The sequence below is a fragment of the Ovis aries genome, chromosome 25 (assembly GCF_016772045.2).
Source record: "Ovis aries strain OAR_USU_Benz2616 breed Rambouillet chromosome 25, ARS-UI_Ramb_v3.0, whole genome shotgun sequence".
Lineage (NCBI taxonomy): Eukaryota > Metazoa > Chordata > Mammalia > Artiodactyla > Bovidae > Ovis > Ovis aries.
In genome coordinates this window covers 43,346,609-43,369,852 of record NC_056078.1, presented here as the reverse complement: position 1 = coordinate 43,369,852, position 23,244 = coordinate 43,346,609, and the positions used below count along the sequence as shown (strand labels likewise).

General features: G+C 49.2%; 1 protein-coding gene across 2 annotated transcripts in view; it reads left to right on the top strand.

Moving 5' to 3' along the window:
• The first annotated feature begins 8,968 nt into the window (after positions 1 to 8,968).
• ALOX5 (arachidonate 5-lipoxygenase) overlaps positions 8,969 to 23,244 on the top strand; it is a 47,379-nt gene continuing 33,103 nt past the window's right edge. For both annotated transcript variants that reach the window (XM_015104505.4, XM_027962219.3), the window contains exons 1-3: positions 8,969 to 9,227; positions 15,491 to 15,689; positions 17,659 to 17,740. In XM_015104505.4, the coding sequence (XP_014959991.2) occupies positions 9,078 to 9,227; positions 15,491 to 15,689; positions 17,659 to 17,740 (431 nt within the window). In that variant the 5' untranslated portion in view covers positions 8,969 to 9,077. The remainder of the gene's footprint in view (positions 9,228 to 15,490; positions 15,690 to 17,658; positions 17,741 to 23,244) is intronic.

Genomic DNA, 23,244 nt, shown 5'->3' with positions numbered 1-23,244 from the left:
AAGAAGATACCCCACATTCAAAGACAAAGAAGAAGCCACAGAGAGCTGGTAGGATGGAAAAGAAGATACCCCACATTCAAAGACAAAGAAGAAGCCACGGAGAGCTAGTAGGATGGGTGCAATCATGATAGAATCAAATCCCATACCCTCTGGGTGAGTAACCCACAGACTGGAGAACAATAATTCTAAAGAAATACTCACACTACTGTGAAGGTTCTGAAACCCACATCAGGCTTTCAGCCTGGGGATCCAACAAAGGGACTGGGACTCCCCAGGGAATGGCCTTGAGAGCCCAAAAAACTTGATTAGGCTTCCAGAGGACTGAGAGAAACAGAGACTCTGGTCCTGAAGGGCACAAACAAAACTTTGCACACACCAAGACCCAGAGGAGAGGAGCAGCGACCCCACAGGAGACCGAACCAGAACTGCCTGCCAGTGTTGGAGGCCTCCTCTGGAGGTGTGAGTGGACGAGGGCTCACCCCAGGAATGAGGGCACTGGAAGGTCCCCCTTGGTGTCAACCCTCTTGGAGTTTGCCATTAACCCTACCATAGAGCCTGTAGATGCTAGGACTGGGCCACCTCAGGCCAAACAACTACAGGGAGGAAGTGCAATCTCGCCCGTCAGCAGATAATTGGATTAAAGCTCTGCTGAGCAAGGCCCTGCCCACCAGAGCAAGACCCAGGTTTTCCCATCACCAGTCCACCCCATCAAGAAGTTTACACAAGCCTCTTAGCCTCATCTGTCAGAGGGCAAACAGAAGCAGCAAGAAGAAGCACAGTCTCACAGCGGCTAAAACAAAAACCATTTTACAAAAAGTTAATCGGGATGAAAAAAGCAGAAAGTTATGTCCCAGAGAAAGGGACAAGATAAAACCCCAGAAAAACAACTAAAGGAAGTGATGACAGGCAACCTTCCAGAAAAAAAAAACACTCAGAATAATGATAGTGAAGATGATCCAGGATCTCGGGGGAAAGAATGGAGGTAAAGATTGAGGAGATGCAAGAAATGTTTACCAAAGGCCTAGAAAACTAAAGAACAAACAGATAAATAACACACTAGAAGGGTCAGCAGCAGAGTAACTGAGGCAGAAGGACAGAAGAATGCCCTGGAGGACAGAATGGTGGAAATCACTGCCACGGAACACAATATAGAAAAAATAAATAATGAAATGAAGGCAGCCTAAGAGACCTCTGGGACAACATTAAGTGCACCAACATTCCCATTATGGGGGTCCCGGACAGCAGAGAGAGAGAGAGAGAGAGAGAGGACCTGAGAGTATATTTGAAGGGATAATAGCTGAAAACTTCCTGAACATGGGACAGGAAATAGTCAAACAAGTCCAGGAAGCACGCAGAGTCCCAGGAAGGATAAACCCAATGAGCAACACGCTGAGAACATAGTAATCAAACTGACAAAATTTAAAGACAGATAAAATATTAAAAGCAACAAGGGAAAAATGACAAATAGCATACAAGGGAACTCCCATCAGACTATCAGCTGATTTCTCAACAGAAAATCTATAAGCTAGAAGGAAATGGCATGATATATTTAAAGTAATGAAAAGGAACAGCCTACTACCAAGAATACTCCACCCAGCAAGACTCTCCTTCAGATTTGATGGAGAAATCAAGAGCTTTCCAGACAAAAGTTAAGAGAATTCAGCACCACCCAACCAGCTTTACAACAAATGCTAAAGGAACTCCTCTAGACAGAAAACACAAGAGAAGGAAAAGACCTACAGAAAATGAACCCCAAACAATTAGGAAAACAGTGACAGGATCATACATATCGATAATTAAATGTAAATGGATTAAATGCACCAACCAAATGACATAGACTAACTGGGTGGATGAAAAAAAATACATGTATATACTTCCAGCTACCACGTCACTCTGCTTGACTGCCCCCCACCCCACACTGTATGCAGTTATTCTAAATTGTTAATCACGTTCCCGCTCAGTTCAGCTCAGTTCAGTTCAGTCGCTCAGTCGTGTCCAACTCTTCGCGACCCCATGAACTGCAGCATGCCAGGCCTCACTGTCCATCACCAACTCCCTGAGTCCACTCAAACTCATGTCCATCGAGTCCGTGATGCCATCCAGCCATCTCATCCTCGGTCGTCCCCTTCTCCTCCTGCCCCCAATCCCTCCCAGCATCAGAGTCTTTCCCAATGAGTCAACTCTTCACATGAGGTGGCCAAAGAATTGGAGCTTCAGCTTCAGCATCATTCCTTCCAAAGAACCCCCAGGACTGATCTCCTTTAGAATGGACTGGTAGGATTTCCTTGCAGTCCAAGGGACTCTCAGAGTCTTCTCCAACACCACAGTTCAAAAGCATCAATTCTTCGGCGCTCGGCTTTCTTCACAGTTCAACTTTCACATCCATACATGACCACTGGAAAAACCATAGCCTTAACTAGACACACCTTTGTTGGCAAAGTAATGTCTCTGCTTTTGAATATGCTATCTAGGTTGGTCATAACTTTCCTTCCAAGGAGTAAGCGTCTTTTAATTTCATGGCTGCAGTCACCATCTGCAGTGATTTTGGAGCCCCAGAAAATAAAGTCTGACACTGTTTCCACTGTTTCCCCATCTATTTCCCATGAAGTGATGGGACCAGATGCCATGATCTTCATTTTCTGAATGTTGAGCTTGAAGCCAACTTTTTCACTCTCCTCTTTCACTTTCATCAAGAGGCTTTTTAGTTCCTCTTTCTGCCATACGGGTGGTGTCATCTGCATATCTGAGGTGATTGATATTTCTCCCGGCAATCTTGATTCCAGCTTGTGCTTCTTCCAGCCCAGCGTTTCTCATGATGTGTTCTGCATATAATATTACAAGTTATAGTAATCAAAACAGTATGACACTGGCATAAAAACAGACACATAGATCAATGGAACAGAGCAGAGAGTTCAGAAATAGTGTGTGTATGGATATATATCTGTGTATACGTGTCAACTAACCTATGAAAAGGGTAGAAAGAACACACAATGGGGAAGGAATAGCCTCTTCATTAAATGATGTTGGGAAAACTGGATATCCACAAGCGAAATGAAGTCAGATCCTTATCTTACACTATATGCAAAATCAACTCAAGACGGATTAAAGACTTAAATGTAAGACGTGAAGTCACAAAACTGTAGAAGAAAACATAGGGAAAGCATAGGGGAAATGGGTCTCGGCAATGATTTCTGGACATGACACCACACAGGACAACAAAAGTGAAAATACAAAAGGGCTACATCAAACTGAAAAGCTCTGCCCAGCAAAGGGAGCAGTTAGCCAAATGAAACAGCACCCACCGCGTGGGAGAAATGTTTGTAAACCATGTATCTGAAAAGAGCAGCTTCCCAGGTGACTCAGATGGTAAAGAATCTGCCTGCAGTGCAGAAGATCTGGGTTCAATCCCTGGGTTGGGAAGATTCCCTGGAGAAGGTAAAGGCAACCCACTCCAGTATTCTCACCTGGAGAATTCCAAGGGCAGAGGAGCCTGTCGGGCTACAGTCCATCTGGTTAACCTTCAATCTATTCAAGGGACAAAGAACTCATACAACTCTGTAGAAAAACAAAACAGAATGTCCAATTTAAGCATTGGGAACATGTGTACACCCGTGGCAGATTCATGTTGACGTATGGCAAAACCAATACAATATTGTAAAGTAAAAAATAATAATAATAATAATAAAATAAAATATGAAAAAAAGTAAATATAGGCAAAGGATGTGAAGATGCACAAAGATGAACAAACGGTCAACAGGTACATGAAAAGATGCTCAGCATCACTTAGCAGAGAAATGCACATTAAAGCCACAATGAGATACCACCTCACACTTGTTAGGATTATCAAAAAGATAAGAGATAAGTGTTGGTCAGGATGTGGAGTAAAGGGAATCCTTGTACCTTGCTGGTATGTAAATTGCTGTAGTAACCATGGAAAACAGTAGAGAGGTCCCTCAAAAAATTAAAAATAGAATTACCATATGATCTGGCAATCCCACTCCTGGGTATATATCCAAAGGAAGTGAAAGGATCTTGAAGAGATATTTGCACTTCAATGTTCATTGAAGCACCATTCACAATAGCAAGATACAGAAACAACCTAAGTTTTGACAAATGAATGAATGACTAAGGAATATGTGATATATACATACGTGTGTGTGTGTATGTGTGACCCAATGGAATAGTGTTCAGCCATAAAAAAGGAAATTCTGCCAGTTGCGACAACATGGATGAACCCAGAGAAGATCATGCTAAGCAAAACAAACTAAAACACAGAAAGCAAACACTGTATGGTTTCATTCTCTGTGGAATCTTAAAAAGTCAAATCAAACCCAGAGAGTACAGCAGTAGTAACCCAGGGCAATGGTAGGGAAAATCAGGAAAGGTTGGTCAAAGGGTACAAACTTTCAGTTATAAGATGTATAAGTTCTAGACATCTAATGCACAGCATGGTGACTATGGGTAATAATACTGCTTTGTATACTTGAAATGTGCTAATAGAGTAAATCTTAAGTGTTCTTGCCACACCAAAAAAAAAAAAAAAAAAAGGTAACTAACAAAGTATCGGATGTGTTTACCGGCTTGACTGGTAACCATGTCACAGTTTGCTTTCATTTTTTTGCAGAAATTTACAAGTTGATCCTATAGTTTATATGAAACTGCAATGGACACAAAATAGGCACAACATTCTCGGAAAATAAAGAACAAGGGCAGATCCCACTTCTCAATTTAAAACCTGAAGTCACAGTGATCAGCACGGCGGGGCACTGACAGAAGACACACACATCGGTCGACGGAATAAGACTGATCGTCTACAAATGAACCCTTACAGTTACGGTGAACTGGCTTTTTACATAGATGCCAAGGCAACTCAGTGGAGAAAGAATCTTCTTTTCAACAATCCAGGACAACTGTATAATCATATGCAAAAGAATGAATTTGGATCCCTATATTACACCATACATAAAAATTAGCAAAATGGACCATAGGTCTAAATGAAGACTCAGATGATAAAATTCTTAGAAGAAAACATAGGAGTAAATTTTTGTGACTTTAACATAGGCAATAGTCTCTTGCATATGGCACTAAAATCACAAGCAACAAAAGAAAATATATATAACTTGGGCTTACTTAAAATTAAAAACTTGAGTGCTCCAAATATAACCATTTAAAAACCTGAAAAGAAAGCAACAAAGTATCTATAAAAGAGTTGATAAGGGGCTTCTATCCACAATGTATAAACACATACAACTCAACAACGAAAAGATAAACAAGCTAAACATTTTAATGAGTCAAAGATCTAGATACATATTTCTCAAAAGAATATATACTAGTGACCAATAGCATGAGATAAGGTGCTCATCATCATTAGCAATTAGGGAAGTGCAAATCAAAACCACAACGAGATACCCCTTCACAAAGAATATAATGTGTTGATGAGGATATGGAGAGAACAGAAGTTTGTATGTTGCTGATGAAAACACAGAATGGTATAATCACTTTGGAAAACAATCGGGCATTTCCTCAAAATGATAAACTCATCAAGTTATCTGGACCCCCTGGATCAAGGGGAATGGTCCAGCAATTCTCCTCAGAGTTATTTCCTGGAGAGAAATGAAAACATATGTATATGCAAACATTTGAGTGTTCATATCACCATTATTTATAATAGCCCTAACTCAAATCTCCGTCATCTGATGAACAGATAAACACGATGTGGTCTATCCATAAAATGGGATATTATTCAGCAACAAAAAGGATAAGGGACTGATACATGATGCGACATGGCTCAACCTGGAAAAAACGATACTAAGGTAAAGAAGTCAGCCACAAAAGGTCATATATGGCACGATTCCACTCATGAAATGTCCAGAACAGGCAAATCTATAAAGATAGAAAATAGATTTGCTTGCCCTGGAAAAAGGAGGAGAGAAGGAAATGGCAACCCACTCCAGTATTCTTGTCTGGGGAATCCCATGCACGGAGGAGCCTGGCAGGCAACAGTCCACTGGATTGCAAGAGTCGGACACGACTTAGCGACTAAACCACCACCACCAATGGGAGGTGACTGCTAACGGAGTGATGAAAGTATTCTGAAACTGACTGTGGTGCAAGTCTCAGAACTCTCGGAACATTACCTTACTAAACACCATTGACATGTATGCTTTAAACGAGTGAAATGCATGGCATGCTAATTACATCTCAATAAAGCTGTAAAAAGAAGAAGAAAGGAAGGAAGGGACAAAAGGAAGAAAGCAAACCACGATGGACTTTAAGTAAAGGCAACAGATGACTCCACCTATGCTGCAGAGAACTGGGGGATGGGGTGGGGGATGGGGTGGGGGATGGGGTGGGGGATGGGTGGGGGATGGGTGGGGGATGGAGTGGGGGATGGGGTGGGGGATGGGTGGGGGATGGGTGGGGGATGGGGTGAGGGATGGCAGTTAGACTGGAGATAAAGGGATTAGATAGGACGCAGTCACTGCAACCCATACAGAAGGTGGTGAAAGGCTGAGCCAGGGCAAAGCAGCAAGGGAAAGATGGAGATATTCTGGAAACCATCCCAAGATGGCACAGTTTCTGTTGAAACAGACATTTCATTTCATTTTCTGCTTGAGAGTAAAGGGCATGAATGTAAATTAACTCAGTGCTTGGGGAAGTAGCTTAACAACATGTTACAAAGGTTTCAAAAGGTTCATACACTTTGGTCCCTATATTAAGAAAAACTTTTTTAATGTCTTAAGCACAAAATATGTACTACAGCATTATTTATGAAGGAAAGCAATCTAAATGCCCAATAATAATGGATTAATTAAGGGAATGATGGTCTACCCATATAATTATAATTAAATATTACACAGTTGACAAAATATTTAAGACATGAAATTACATAACAAAATATCTTACAATAGTAAGGAGAATAGAAATATGACAGGAAATTACATGTACAGTGTGCTCTTAATGTAAAAATATATAATGCAATTAGTAAGTATTTACTGACTGCTTTTTCTGCACATTGTTATGAGTTTTATTTGTGTATCAAATGTCTATTTCCTACAAAGATAGTTCATTACTTTCATCAGAAAACATATTGTATTTCCTTTTTCTAAGAAAATAATGGCCATTTAATTCTTAGATTTGAAGAACATTCCCATAGCCACCCTGCGTGTCTTCTCCAGAGTTCCCTGGAGCGCGTTTCGGCTGGCACGGGCTGGGTCCCACTTTTGTGCTATTACCATCCACCCTATCTCAACTGTGGCCAGTCTTCCATGTCCTATGATTTGATTCCCAGCGAATCCCTCTGGTATTTGTCCTCTGATAAATAAAGCCAGTCCCACTGTATTCTGCCCTCATCCCACCTGTAGAGAACGGCAGGGGCTCACTCTCTCCCTTTGCCCAGCGTGGTGGTCCTACCAGGCAGAGGAGGAAGCAGAGCTTGCCACCAGGCAGTCTCAGCTCCCAGAAATTAGAAATCCACCTTTAGCCTGCCGCTGTGCCTGTCCGCAAAAGTGACTGTGCAAAACAGGCAGCTGGATGGACCCACCACCTCAGGTGGAATGAATTTATTTTTAAATTTAGCTCAACTCATTACTGAATGCATACCACACTCAGTTTTGCAGTTGGGTATGCGGGAGGTATAGGGGAATACAGAAGACTTCTGAGGTCAGGACACAGCAGCAGAAAGCTGGCCACCGTGGGAAGTTTCCCTCTAACACACAGAGCCTTTTACTACCATCCCTTCCGGGCCTCTGCGCATCGTCCGTTACAGAGCCGATTAAAAAATAATTACAATAGATACATGAATAAATAAAACTCTGCCAGGCAGCGGGTTTTCCAAAACCAGCTCTAACTCCTGGAACATCCTTGCTATGGAGTCCACGTCATCTTCCCGAGACTTCCGGCCACGCTTCCACTCCCAAACCATCTCCAAACAAGTCCCGTTGCACGCCCAGCCTCCCTGCCCCCAAGTGTCTGCAACCCTTCCGAGGACTAGCCCCTCCATACACCCTCCTAGGTGCTGGCCTCTCTCCATCTCTGGCTGCCCTGCCTCCCACTACACACTGACCATCTCCAGGCCTGAGGGTGGCTGGCACCTGACTCCCCTCAGTGCCCACCTACACCGGGCCTATTGTGACATTCCACCAAGGCTGTGGAGGAAGCCCATGCCCACGCCCATGCCCACAGAAGTCTCAAAGTACCAACTCAGGTGTCACCCTGAAAAGCTTTGCTGACGCCCCACATGGGCGCCTCTGCCCGCCCTAGACTCCCAGAGCACCCCTGCTCGCAACAGTGGCAGGACTGCCCCAGTCGCGCGGCCTCCCACTCCCCCGGGGCCTCAGTGAGAGCAGGGGCTATGTCCGGTTTTTCCAGGGGTGCCTGGAGCCCAGCCCTAATGCCTCCCTGGGGACTGAGGGAGGCCGAGGCAGGAGGGAAGGGTGAAGAGTGGAAACAGTGACAGAGAAACTGAGTGAACGGAGGGACAAAGAGAGCGAGGAGGGGTAGCCGCTGAGGTGGCCCCAGTCCCCTGACTGCTAAAACACAGGCCAAGTCGAGGACAGGAGGTTCAGGGATGGGTGACGCTCATGGTGCCCTAGGCGAGTCCGGAGGGGCCAGAGCTGCGGGAGGGCGGGCCCGGGGCGGGGTCAGAGCAGCGGGAGGGCGGGCCCGGGGCGGGGTCAGAGCTGCGGGGGCGGGCCGGGGGCGGGGAGGGGCGGGCCCCGGGCGGGGAGGGGCGGGTCCGGGGCGGGGTCAGAGCTGCTGGAGGGCGGGCCCCGGGCAGGGAGGGGCGGGCCCGGGGCGGTGGCGGGGTGGGGCGGGGTGGGGCGGGCCCGGGGCGGGGTCAGAGCTGCGGGAGGGCGGGTCCGGGGGCGGGGCGAGGCGGGCCCGGGGCGGGGAGTGGGCGGGGCGGGGAGTGGGCGGGGCGGGGTCAGAGCTGCTGGAGGGCGAGGGCGGAGGCGGCGGGGACCCCGGGCGCTGGGAGTGAGGAAGCTGCGGCGCCGGCGGGAGAGGTGCTGAGGCGTGCCGAGGCTCCCCGTGCTGGCTGCGCCCGCGCCGCGCGACCCCCGCTGCCCGTTGCCATGCCCTCCTACACCGTCACCGTGGCCACCGGCAGCCAGTGGTTCGCGGGCACCGACGACTACATCTACCTGAGCCTCGTGGGCTCCGCGGGCTGCAGCGAGAAGCACCTGCTGGACAAGCCCTTCTACAACGACTTCGAGCGCGGCGCGGTGAGGGCGCGCGGCCGGGACGGGCTGGGGCGGCCGCGGGGCGGGGCGCGGGCGCGTCCAGGACCCATCGGGGTGGCTGGGACCCAAGGTTGGGGGCGAGGGGCTCTAAGAGAATCCTTAACTGGGCAAGCGCTGTGACCATTACTTGCGCCCACTTCGTGGGACTCCATAGATGGCACCTCAGCAGTGGGGAGAATGAGGAGGGCTAGGGATCCAGAGACCTGAGTTCCACCAGGGCCTGATCACTAGCTCGCTCCGCCCCCATCCCGGGCGTCAGTTTCCCCAGACGTGAAGTGCAAGTCTAGGAGTCCTGGCTTTGAGTTGGTCTAGGAGTCCCAGCCGGTGGCTCAGTGTGGCACTAGCTGATGTCTCCACACCTGGGCAGCTCACATTACCAGGCCAGGTTCCCAGAGGGATGCGGAGCGAAGGAACGAGAGACCGAGGCCAGGAGAGGACTTTTGCAAACCTGGGGGTCTTCACTGGCTTCCAGTAGAGTGTACACAGGGGGAACACTTACCCCCAGGCTTTGAGCGTTCAGAGGAGGAAGAGGGAGGAGGGCTTCCCCTTTCCCCACCTCACCAGAGGCCCTGGTGACCTGGGAGTACAGGAAGCAAAGGGGCCCTGTGTTGGCTGCACCTCTAGTCTGCGGGGCCAGGCGCTGCAGTGAGGTTTCACTCAGAAATGGACTCCCAATGCTGATCTGGGCGTGAATTCTAGCCTGCAGCGTTCTCTGTGAGCACAGAGGTGCTCACAACTGGTCCTTACCAGGTGTTTGGTGCCCAGTCCACTGGGTTTATTAAATGATCATTACATAAGTGCTCATTAAATGTGGTGATAGTCCCAACACACTACAGGTACCCAGAAAATATCTGTTCCCTTCTGCCACTCCCAGTTTCTGATCTGGACCATAAAGATTTAGATTTCATAAAGCTGTCTTTTTACCTCTTCATTATTTTGTTGAACCAAAAGGAATTACTCATAGTTGACTACTTTTGACAGATAAAACTGGCAATTTCATATGGTTCAACCAAACACTTTTTGGGTAATATTCATGAAGCATGTTTTAGGTCTGCAGAGCCTAACGTCAGCAGTAATAGTCCTCTCCTTTTCCAGGCTGGAAACTCAGAAAGGGCTTGATTCCTACCCAGGAGCCTCAGAACCTTGCTCTATAAGTCCAACTGACACTTAGCCAAGTTCAGTATACTTCTGTGGCTAGAGAGTACCCTTCTGGAAGAGTTAGGCATTGAGTATACGAACTACCTCCTGTTGTTTGGTTTCCCCAACCAGGCCAAGGGGATGGTGGTGCAGAAGGGCCAATGGATCATCCGTTTGGGGTGATGATACCCTCAGCTATTTCTGAAGCACCATCATTTCTTTCCATTATTTTGTGGATTCCACCAACACGCGAGGAGGACAGGGTGCAGACTGCTTGATCTTTATGATCTGTCTGCAGGGTGTCCATTCTCCTTCATACACTACCCATCGGTGTGTTCCTGCTGTTCAGCATGGGCGCCTGGGTGTGGCTTCTCGGGAGATAAGGATGTGACCATAACACGGGCGTTGGAAGAGAGATGAAAGCATCCCTCTGTTCATTATTTCATTTGAATTCATTCAAATGACATTGTGATTAAACATCTCGGTGAGAGTCCCAGAAGCAAATTTCAGGAGAAGTTTGCATATCACATTTCCATTGGGGTAAGAGGGGTACTTCAGGAGGGGCACTGCAGGGCACTTGCTGTCTCCAAAGGCTCTTTGAAAAAAATCAGCTTTTGAGAAAGTTCCCGTTGATGCAAAGTTACTCCATAGGGAGTCTTGCACAGCCCAGAGCTACTTCCTCATTCTCCAGCCAATGTCTCTTTAAGGACAATCTGTCCCTTTGGGGTAAAGGTGAGGGAGAAATCTTAGAGGAAATACTTGTGGAGAAGATAATGCTATCCCATTTAACCTGAAAAGCATTACAGTCATTATAGATAATAACAGTAATGGTAACAACAATAAAGACTTTTTCCAGGCAACCAGTTCAGACATTTCCAGGTCATGTCAGGTCAACACCGCACTCCCCTCACTCAAAATTCAGTCCCTGTAATGAACAGGACTGCTTTTTCCCCCTGCAACAAATTCAGTCACAAATCACTGGTTATTCTCATCAGAGTTCTGCAGAGTGATTCAGGACTGGAGTGGGAATCAGAGTCCTTCACAGGTGAGATTCTCCTGTCAAGGCAAATTTCGCAAGTTGGTGTTTCTTTGACTCTGTCCATTTAAAGTAATTCAAGTTCAGGTGGGATAACTTTCACAGATCTGAAGACTTCTGGGAAATCTTAACCTGAGCCTTTTTCATTCCCTGGTAGCACTTTTAGGAAAGCAAAAGGCCATAGGGTGCTGTTTAGTATATCTCCTTGAACGTAGTCAGAAAGTGTGAACAAGTCTTACAGCTTTACTTCTTAAATATTTCCAGTGAATATTCTTACAATATGTTCATGAAGAATATATTGTGGAATACTGCCTTCCCAGAAAGACCATATTACTGAAGAATAAGGGCTTCCCTGGTGGCTCAGATGGTAAAGAATCTGCCTGCAATTCAGGAGACTCGGGTTCAGTCCCCGGGGAGGGGTGGGGGAGAGCCTCTGGAGGAGGAAACGGCAACCCCTCCAGTATTCTGGCCTGGGAAATCTGAAGAAAAAGTATTTCCTTCTGACCCTGTCCATCCTACACCTGCCCTCTCTGCACCATCCGTTCCCTGCGTCCTGCCTCTTCCTCCTCCTTCTCATGCTTCCTCTGCTCCGCTCTCCTCACAGCTCCCCAGTGCCCGGAATCTCTGCCGTCTTTTCTGCTTCAGCTTCTCCCTTCTGCTGCCTCCTAGATTCCCCCAGTCCCCCAGTTCTTTGCTTCTTTAATCTCCCTAACCACTGCCCCTTCTCTTCCTCTCTCTGCCCTGGCCTCTCCCTTATCCACCCCTTAATCACCTCCCTCTCTCTCTCTCTGCTCCACAGCCCCCTCCTCTCCCTTCCCACCCCCCATCGGCCCCTCGTTAGCCCCTCCACAACAGGCAGTCCAGGCTGGACCACACCATGACTCTCTGTCCTTGCTGTAGCAGGAATCTGGAGCAGAGACAAATGGAACCTTTCTTTAAATGCTGATATAAAGATCAAAACAAAAACTGACCAACTAAGCCTTTGCTGAAATATTCCAAAGCCTTAGAGCTGTGTGTCCAGTGTTGAGTTGAGAGCAACTGGATGAAATCTGCAAGCTGGCCCCTCTGAGAAAGGAGGCTAGTGGATATCAGGTTTCCCTGCCTCCATGTCTCTCTCCAGTGCCTGACTGCGGCACCCACCGCTTCTGCCCCAAGAACTCCATGTACCAGGCTCCCCCCCCACATGTGAATTCCTCACCTCCTTTCCCCACATTCAGAATGCCCTGCGCATTCCCCTTCTCCACTCAGCTCACCTCCAAAATCTTACCAAGTCCTAAGAGCTGCCTCAAATGCCATCTCGCAGGAAGCTTTTCCATGTCCTCCACCCCACTCCACATCACCCTCATACTCCATAGCGGGCCTGAACCTGGGCTCAAAGCCAGGTCACCTGGCTCCCAGACCAAGGCTTTTCCCACGATGCGATCATCGGGAGAAGTGAGAGGAACCCAGACTGGGCCATCACACAGGCATGGGTTCTAATCATGGGGCCACCAGTTACTTACTAGCATGGTAGCTGCCTGACCTCTCTGAGCCTCAGTTTCCAGCTGTAAAATGAGATAATCATCCGCACACGTCCTATATTTACTGTGCGTCATGCCAGCCACTGTTGGCACTGTAGACTGTGCGGAATGGCCATGTGATGTTAGTGAGTCAAGGCAAATGAGTCAACAAACATAGCATCCATCCAGCACCCCGGCCCAGGGAGAGGAGGGAGGAAGGTCATTACACCTCCAGCTCTTTGCGCCTTCCGAAGACCTGACTTTCTGTGTGACGCACAGGACCCTGAGAGCTCCCCGGAGGCCCCCTCTAACCTCTGTGACTCTCCAGCAGGAACTCCCTCAGAAACTAGTTTCCAGTCACCAGACTTTGTCCCTAGACAGCCCGAGTGAGGGCTGAATTCCTCGGACCCTCGTTCACCTCCTGGGGCACTGCTCCACAGCCAGAGGCCGGCCAGAGGCGCAGGCCTGTCCCGCCCCCTCCCCGTCAGAGAGCATATTGAGTCCCTGTAAGCTGTCCACAGATTCCATCCCAGGTGGAGCTCCAGGGCCTTCCACCAGGTACCTGTAGGGGCCACTGGGGCCAGGGGACCTGAAGGGTCCATTCTCCTGTGGCTGCACATAGGTGGGACAGGGTGACCCTGCTCTCCCTGCCCTCAAAGAAGCTCCTTCGTCTCTTCTTTAGCCGTCACTGCCCACAGCTGGACGTCTGGCCCTCCCTCTGAGAGTCGCTCTGGAGAGGCTCCTGGCCCCGTCCCACTTCCCTGAGCATGTCCACCTGAGGTGCTCCTGCCTCTCGTTACCGGACAGAGGCTGCTCTCTCCCCCTTCACCTCAGCCTTCCTGCATCAGCCCCCAGACGCCGGCAGCCCCCGCCCCCGCCCCTGCGGAGCCGCAGGGAAGCCACTTCCCCTGGCGCCAGCACCCGGGGCCCAGGACCCGCCGTACCGCACATGTGCACTTCCCTCTGCTGGGTCTGCACTGCAGCGAGACATCTGCGGGTCTCACTCGGCCTCAGCTGGGTTCTCAGTGAGAAACAGTCTCTGGCGAAAGAGGAGCCAGCCCATGTGGTGGGTCCCTGACAGGCGAGCCAGCTTACCTGTTCTGCTGGATGCCCCACCCTTCAGGCAGCAGAACCCTCCAGTCCCATGGTGTGTCTCGTGAGAGAGCAGGGGTCACAGACAAGTTCACAGACAACGGTGACCCCCAGGCTGGGGGGGCCTTGGGCAGGGAGGGGGCTGTCTGTACTACAGATTGTTGATCCCTGGGGAGAAGGTGGGAGGGGAGTCCCAGTGAGGGGCTGGATGAACAGAGGAGCTGGGAGGAGGGAGAGGAAAGGACCAGACCACAGGGAACTGGCAAGAGGCTTCTGCTTTCTGACCATAAGCGTCTAGCATCCACAGCAGCAAAGACACGCAAACAGCTCCCTGTGCTCAGAGCCAGAGCGTTTGCTGAAAACACCCAACTTCCCACTCTTCTTAAGCAGTCCCCCAGGGGTGTCCTGGGGTTTGGAGGGCGAGCATGGAAGTGGGGATGCACAGGGTCTCGTGCACGGTGAACACCCATCCCTCCACTTATTCACTATTGCGCTGAGAACTCTTTAAGTTCTGCCACCAAGAAAAAACCTCGGAGATGGGTGAAACCTGGCTTAGAAAGTGCCTCAGATGGCCTTGAGTCTGGGGCTTCCCGAACCTGCTGGTCTTCAGAACACCCGATGCAGTGTTTGAGCCCCAGCCTTCTCTCCCAGCTGCACACATGGAGAGGAGGGCCTCCAGCGGCACTGCCGCCGTGCCAGCTCGTCTTCTGGGGTCAGGAGCCTGGCAGCAGCCCCGGGGTGCCGAGCTGCGCGTGGCCTGGGACAGCAAGGCCAGCCTCCGCCCACCACTACGCCTCCGACGTGGCGGGAACCACTCTTCTGATTTTCTTGGCATCACTGTGGCTCGGAGCTGCGGAGGCCCGGGACGACTTGAATCTGTGGCTGCACTCTCACCCGAGCCTCCTCATTCTCACCCAGTTATCTGCCCCGCTGATAACGAGAGACACATGGGAAGGCTTGGACTGGAAGTCCAGCTCCGCCAGTTGGTAGTGGAAGTGGGACTGAGTCTCACTGTCTGCATCTGAGACACAGGTCATAACCTTCCCTCCTCCCAAAGTGCCTGTGGAATCAATAGCAGCATCAGGGAGCGCTTTGCCAGTTGCCCCTGTGTGTGCGAGGACCAGTTAGCCTCATCCAGCCCTATGGGGTAGCAGGGCCAGCAGCCTGCTGCCCTTGTGAGTGGGGTCAGCTGCAGAGGCCCTCACCGAGCCTGGCCTGGAGGAGGGCGCTCCTGCCTGGAGCCTCCGCCTCCCCCATCCTGGGCCTTGTGAAGACAGCAGGTCTCCCTCCAAGCAGCGCTGGCGCTTACTCACTTCCATCTCCTGAGGGCAGAGTTGGGGGACTTGGCCATCTCTGTCACCCAGGGCACAGCACAGAGCCATGCCAAGGCAGACATCAGCAGACATCTCTGCTAAATGCACCGAGGATGATACAAAGGCTCAGGGGCTCCCAGACTCTGATTCGCCTTTTCTCCTTCTCAGGTGGATTCTTACGACGTGACAGTGGATGAAGAACTGGGCGACATCCAGCTGATCAAAATCGAGAAGCGCAAGTACTGGTTCCATGACGACTGGTACCTGAAGTACATCACAGTGAAGACACCCTGTGGGGATTACATCGAGTTCCCCTGCTACCGCTGGCTATCGGGCGAGGGCGAGATTGTCCTGAGAGACGGGCAAGGTGAGCGGCTCAGGCCCCGTCCACCTCCTGGGCTTCCAGGAAATGAGAGGGTTTGTGGGCCCTCCATCCCCGCAGAACTGTATCCATGGGAATAATAACAACGCCGCCCGTGGCTGAGCACCCGCTCTGTGCCCTGATGCACCTGCGGGAAACATGACTTCCTCTGGGTGCTGAGAAGTCCCAGGCTCAGAGGGTGGAGTGACAGGCTCCAAGCTCCATCCAGCCATGTCCCCTCTCTGCCATACAGTCCTTCAGGGGAAGGTTATGAGCCCCCCACTTTTGTCAGAGGGGACCCAGGATCTCTAGTAGCACATACCCCTAGGACGTGTCCCTGGATGGACAGTTCTCCAGTTTAGTTCTTGGCTCTCCTCTCTAGGAGGTCACGGTGGGGCTTGGGCTCCTAGGGATCCCCCTCAGGCCAGGGAAAGGAAGGGGGTGACCAGGAACGCCTGTGCACCAGCTCGGAGGAATCACGGGCAGGGCCCTTGCTCAGTGTTCACCAGTCATTAAACCTGAAGTCTCACTTTTGTGTTGAAAGAGAGAACTTAAAATGTGCCCTCTTAAGCAAGACCCTCAAAAGTGTAGACCCCAATCTGACACTTTCTCGTGAGGCCATTCTTGGTAAGAGACACACAGCTGGCTTGGTTGGAGGTGGAGGAGAGAGAAGCAGATGATGGGGTCAGCTCAGGCCTCTTCCCCTCTGAACAGTGCGCCTCCCCACTGCCTCCCCAGCCTCCTAGCATGATTCAAATCCGTGCCTGGTGCTCTTAAACTCTCAGACCACATCGTGTTGTTTCTGACCTGGAATTTAACTTAAGAAAGAAAATTTCAGGAGCATTTCTGAACTAAATGATTGGGGCAAGAAGGATTTTTACCCTCTGTCCTCATGGCAGGGAAGATCACAAAAGTCATTCTGTCTTTTGGTGGCCACCATGGAAAAGGCTGCAGACAGGGCACTTCTCTTCTACCAAGATTTTTAAATCACGAGCTCCGCTTCCTCCTGCCCGCCCCCCCCCCCGCACCCCCGCCACCCAAGCTGTCAGCTGTGTAGTCCAGTCCTTCTTCCCACAGACCCCAAATCTCTTTCCAGCAAAAGAAAAATACGGCACATTCAAACTGGGATATTTAGAAGGCATAGGCCAGTGTGGAAGGCCGTTAGCTGCTGGTCCTAGAGGGGTGGGGGAGGGAAAAAATGCCAGAGCAATTCAGGAGAGAGTCCTGCAGCCAGAGCTGCCTTGGGAGGAGCTATAGCCCTCGGCAGAGGTGCAGACAGTCTGGGGAGACGCTGAAGAGGCGCGGGAAGGAGTGTCTTCTCCTCACTGCCCCACGCCCTCCACTCTCTAGCCGGGGTTCCCAGTGGCCTGACCCAGTGTGAAGCCCACTGATGCCCTGATCAGGACCCTCAGGGACAGGACAAGATGAAGGGTGGATCTGTAGGGGCACATGGAAGCCACCCTGCATATCTCACCGATCCATTCTCTATAGCGATCTTAGCAGCTTTAAGTAGGCTTTTTATCTTGCTCATGATCTTAGGGGTCAGGAAGTTGGGAAAGGCTTAGCTGGGTGGTTCCTCCGTGAGCCATGGGCAGCCACTGAGGGGGGAGGGCTAGAGAATCCGCTTCCAAGATGGTTCTCTCACGTGGACGTGGCTTGAGCTCCAGGGCTCCGTGGTCCCTCGCTCTCCACATGGCGTCTCATTTTTAAGGCTTCCCCATAGAGCTGAGACTTCTCACAGTGAGGTGGTCTCAGGGGACTCATGCTTCTTAAGTGGGGGTGGACTTCCAAGAGCAAGGATTCCGAGAGTCAGAGAGTGCGTGCTGCCAGCTTCTCCACACCTGACTCTGGAAACCGGCCCAGTGTGACGCCCACCGCATCCTGTCGGCACAGGGGGTTTCTGGGGGAAGCCGGGACGCTGGCCCTTCTTTCTGCCCTTCTCTGGGCTCATTTCACACATGTGCTTTCTTCACAGCGAAGTTGGCCTGTGATGACCAAATTCACATTCTCAAGCAGCACAGACGCAAAGAACTGGAAACACGGCAAAAACAGTACCGGTGAGTTGTGACGTCAGACCAAACAGCCGTGGAGCCGTGGATTCTCCTGTCTCGGAGGCGTGGCTCTGCCCACAGCTCACGGCCCATCAGTGTTGGCATGTGGTGGCCAGCGCACCAGATCCCTTTGATTCTCCTCAGTCCCCGAGCTCCACCTTACCACCACTCCAAGCAGAGATGGTGAAAGAGCTGGGAAAGGTGTGGAGTCAGCCGCGCTGACATTTAGAAGGAGTGGGACAGCATTCTCTCACTCCCATTGGAGGGGTCACCCCTCACTGTTTCTGTCTTCCCATCATACTTAAGTTATAAACGTGATACATGGTCCATTGGAAAACTGACAAGTCTTTAGCAAACAGACCAAGAAAAAAGAGAGGACTCAAGTTATTAAAACCGAAAGAAAAGAGGGAACATCAGTGCCAACCTCACAGAAATTAAAATGAATGAAAGGGAGTGGCACAAACAGCTGTGTACCAACCTGTTAGGTGGGCAGATGAGGCCCCTCCCCGGTGGCCCAGGGGTTACGACTCTGCATTCCCAATGCAGTGGGCACCGGAGCATCCACTCAGTGGCACTGAATTATGAAGACATGCTAAACTATAGATGAGTCTCAAAGACATGCCAAATGCTATTTACAAAAGGCTCTATGTTATGTGAATCTATTTTTGTGAAATGGTCAGAATAGGCAGGTCTGTGAAAAAACACCAGTAGATTAGTCATCAGCTAGGGCTGAAAGTTGGGAATGGGTCATGGGACGTGACTATCAGTTGGATACGAAGTTTCTTTCGGGGGGTGAAAATACTCCAAAATTAGATTATGGTGGTGGTTGCACAACTCTGAAAATATAAAAACCTTACAATTGGATATTTTTAAGGGATGAACTTTATTGTATGTAAATTGTATCTCAGTATCACTGTTTTTCATGCTTCTGTTTGTGTGTTTATTTGGCTGTGCCAGGCCTTTGTACTGGTGCACAGGATCTTTAGTTGCGGCATGCGAACTCCTGGTTGCAGCTTGTGATATCTAGTTCCCCGACCAGGGGCTGAACGCAGGCCCCCTGTATTGGGAGTGTGGGCTCCTACCCACTGGACCAGCATGGAAGCCCCTTAGTACAAGTGTTTCAAAAAATAATGCACATGAGCAAGCTTCACATCTGGAAAGTGATGCTCAGTGGGCTGTATGCAGCCTGTAATTTAATGGGTCATTGTGGAATTCTGAGTAAATGCAGCTTTTATTATCTTTCCATTTTTATGTGCATTTTTAAGTATTTCATCAGGATAGATGCCCAGGAGTGAAATTACTACATCAAATAGTAGAAATTATTAGTATATATTGACAAATTTCAAAAATCTTTCAGCTAGTTTTCAGGATCAGTGTGTGGGCATCCATTTCACTTAATTCTTGCCAAAGCTGAATAGTATCTTCTTTTTCAGATTTTATTTTATTTTTTATTTTTACTTAACAGTATTGTATTGGTTTTGCCATACATCAACATGAATCCGCCACGGGTGTACACGTATTCCCAATCCTGAACCCCCTTCCACCTCCCTCCCCATACCATCTCTCTGGGTCATCCCAGTGCACCAGCCCCAAGCATCTTGTATCCTGCATCAAACCTAGACTGGCGATTCGTTTCTTATATGACATTATGCACTTATCTGTTAACCTTCCTAATTTGTGAAAGCACCTCTTAGCTCCTGATTCTTCCCCTGCTTCTCAGAGCCCTACTCCTGCACAGTGGCTGAGAAATCCCCACGGAAACCACTGATTCCCCCCAGTCTCAAAATTATGTTTAGCTCCCCCTTTCCTTCAAAAATTTACACTTCCATGAAACAGAAGGGAAAATGAAAGAGTCATAGGCATGTGGATATATTTGATATATTATAAAATCATTTTGAATATAAATACGATACAAATAAATATATTACAGAGGCACTGGTGATAAGTAGTGTGGGGCTATTAAGCATCATACAGAATGAAAAGGCAGAGAAAGAGGGAAAGGAGACTACATTGAACTCTACATCATGTTGTTCAGAAAACTTATTTTTGGATTGAGTAGGCTTAAATATTAAAGGCAAAACTGTTAACACTTTTAAACCATAAAAGATTCTTCTTCATGACCTCAGGAAAAAAAAAGATTTTTCAAATAAGACTCAAAATGCCCTAACCATAAAGGAAAGACTAACCTCACCTATTTCAAAGTGAGGAAGTCCTGTTCCCTACAAAACAGCACAAAAAGAATGAGAAAGCAGTTCACAGAATGATGAGCAAGAATGATTACTCGGTGTGCTCCAAGGATCTCTACAAATCTACAAATCTGCAAGAAGAGGGTTGCCAGTTCAGTAAAAAAAAAAAAAAAAAAAAAAAAAAAAAGGCACTTGCAGTCACGGCGCAAAATGTGAACAGCAAGTATACAAAAAGGTGCTTCGCCTCATTTGTAATCGGAGAAATCAAAAGATCACAGTGAACTATTGCTACCACTGCTGCTACACACACACACAGAGGCAGAGCTGAAACAGCTTGACAAGGCCCACATGTCACAGAAGGCCTGACGGGTGGGAAGGCTCAGGCAGTGCTAACAGGGCTAAAAACCGAACAACCTCGCACAACACAGTCTCGTAACCTCTGATGGAAGTCAGGCGACATCATGATCTGTGGCCCAGAAGTTCTACTCCGGGATCCAAATCCAGGTGTGCAGCTGCACCTGGACGCGTGTACAGAGACGGCCACAGCAGTGTTATTTATGAGAGCAAAGCAACAGAGACCACCCAGTGTCCGTCAACAGTAGAAGAGACGGATAAATTATGATACCTCTACGCTGCAGGGGAGAGCAACGAACTGCTGGTACTCAGAGCAACGTGAACAAACCTCACAAACACAGTGCTGAAGAGCAGAAGCCAGCCACGCGTCTGGTCAGTTCATGAGGTCTGAAATTATATTGTTTAGGGAAACGTGTATAGCAGTAAAACAGTAAACAGTAGCAGGAAGTGATTGTAACAAAGTTGAGCTGATTGGGGAGGCTGAGTGGGCGTGTGGGGGCCGAGGCTACTGGCAACGTGCTGATTCTTGGTCTGGATGCTGCTTGTGCAAACGTTCTGTGCGTTTTCAGATGTGAGTACGTGTGTGCATATATATGTATATGCACACACATATGTTTATATATTCTCTTTCATAGTAAAAAAAATTTTAATGAAACTCTTATGATTTTAGTACCACATTTGGGAGAATAAAGGGCTTCCCAGGTGCACACTGGTAAAGAATACGCCTGCCAAGGCAGGAGACACAGGAGACGTGGGTTCCATCCCTGGCTCAGGAAGATCTCCAAAATGGCAACCCACTCCAGTATTCTTGCCTGGAAAATGCCATGAACAGAGGAGTCTGGTGGGCTACAGTCCACGGGGTCACAGAGAGTCGGACACAGCAACTGAGCGTGCGTGTGCACACGGCACAGGCACACGCACTCGGGAGAATAATCTCATAATGCATGTGTAACGTTAGGGATCTATGAATTTGCGACTTGTTGTAGAATGTTTGTGAGTAAGCCTCTCAGCTCAGGCACCATATGAGCTTTGAGACTTTTGTGCTGATGCAGCGCACAGGGCCTTGTCCAGGAGCGCTGCACTGCCTGTTCCCATCCTAAGAGGTTGGTGTTCTCATACCCCTTCCCTTCCCATTTCAACCACAGTGGAAAGCCCCTACGGCAAGTACTCCACATGCTTATAGAAGGAAGGGGCCCTGTGCTATGGTGAGTTAGGCAGCTTCCAGAGAATCTGCTAGTTATGTCCAATTAAGAGAGTGGACAGCAGATTTTATCAGTTCCACGCTAATTCAGACTAAGATGTTAATTCTTATAACAGGCATTTTGTCTTATCCCGATATTTTCCAAAATGCACCCTGGAGCATTGGTCCCCGAACTTTCTCTCCAGAAAAGGATTCCATGGTAAAACAAGTTTGGGAAACTGTTTATCACATTCTCCTCCTGGAGGTCCACAGTGCGCATAAGCACTGAGAATTCTGAGACGTTTGGGGGTAATGACCCCTGGTTGATCTTTTTTAACCCAAGATTTCCCAAGAGAATTTGATGTAGGTTTCAATGTCCTGAAGAAGGAGTGCTCTGTGAAGCTCCTTTGGGAAACACCCCTCCCCCAGGGAGAGGTGGATTCAGTGGTGTGTTGGTCTTATAGGGATGGGGCTTTGGCACAGTCTAGAGAAGCCTGGTGGCGAAGGCAATGGCACCCCACTCCAGTACTCTTGCCTAGAGAATCCCGGGGACGGGGGAGCCTGGTGGGCTGCCATCTATGGGGTCACACAGGGTCGAATACGACTGAAGCGACTTAGCAGCAGCAGCAGCAGCAGCAGCAGCAGAGAAGCCTGGCGGGCTACAGTCCGTAGGGTCGTGAAGAGTCGGCCATGGCTGAGCACACGCACGCACCAACGCACAGGGACACGGGCAGAGGGTGTCCTGATGGGATCGTCTGCTCCTTCCGTAGATCTAGTCATCATTTTTCTTCTTTCTGCTCATCTGCTCTTTTCAGGCTTCCCCCTCGGTTTCCGTTTAGGAAACCCTGAATCTTGCACTGTCTGCGTATTCTTAGAGTTCCTCTTTCACATGAACCCTCAGGCTTCCAGATAAGAGTTTGAAAGTAAAGTTGACAACTAAGAATAGTCTCCAGCACGCCAGAGGCTGGCAGATTCAGCTGGTTCTCTTCACTCACTCAGCCAAGCTGGAAGGTGGAGAAGCCGCACAGCTCCTGACCCAGCGCCCGTGTTCTCTCACTGGGATTGCCCGTGTGGCACAGTCACACACGCACACACAGCAAACTACAGTGTAGTGGGTTTCATCCACATCATGTAATCGAATCATTCCATGACTTGCTTTTTCTTCCCCCATTATTCTGTTGCAGAGAGCTGCCGATTGATAGGCGCCGTCCATTCATTTCGGAGAAGGCAATGGCACCCCGCTCCAGCACTCTCGCATTTAGCTTCTGTGTAGCACACGATCGTGTGAATGAACCATCATGCTCCCCCACTGCCCTGCTGGCGGACATGCTGGAAGTCTTTAGCCCAGTGCAATACGTTTCCTCATACATCTTGTCTCCTGATTTCTTCAATGAGTTGCTCTAGGGAACAGACATAGGAGCGGGCACGCAGGGTAGCAGACCACATGTTACGTTTTCTAAACATTGCCTATTGTTTTCCAAAGGGGTTCTGCCAGCTTTCACCCCAGGAGCTGTTCCTGAGCTGCCCTTTGCCTGCGTCATCCACCCACTTTACACCTTGAGACATTTTCACCCTTCTCAGTATAATGTGTGTGCAGTAGCGTCTCGCTGCTTTCCTCACCCTTAAGCTGCCACTGTTTCTTGCTTTATGTGACGGTAGCAGAGTCTATTCAACCGTTCTCCTACTGATGGACATTGGTTTGCTTCCCATTTGTATACTGGATTATATTTTGTATTAAAACCAGTGCTGCAAGAAGCAACCTTGTACAGACATCTTGATGTACTGGTGCT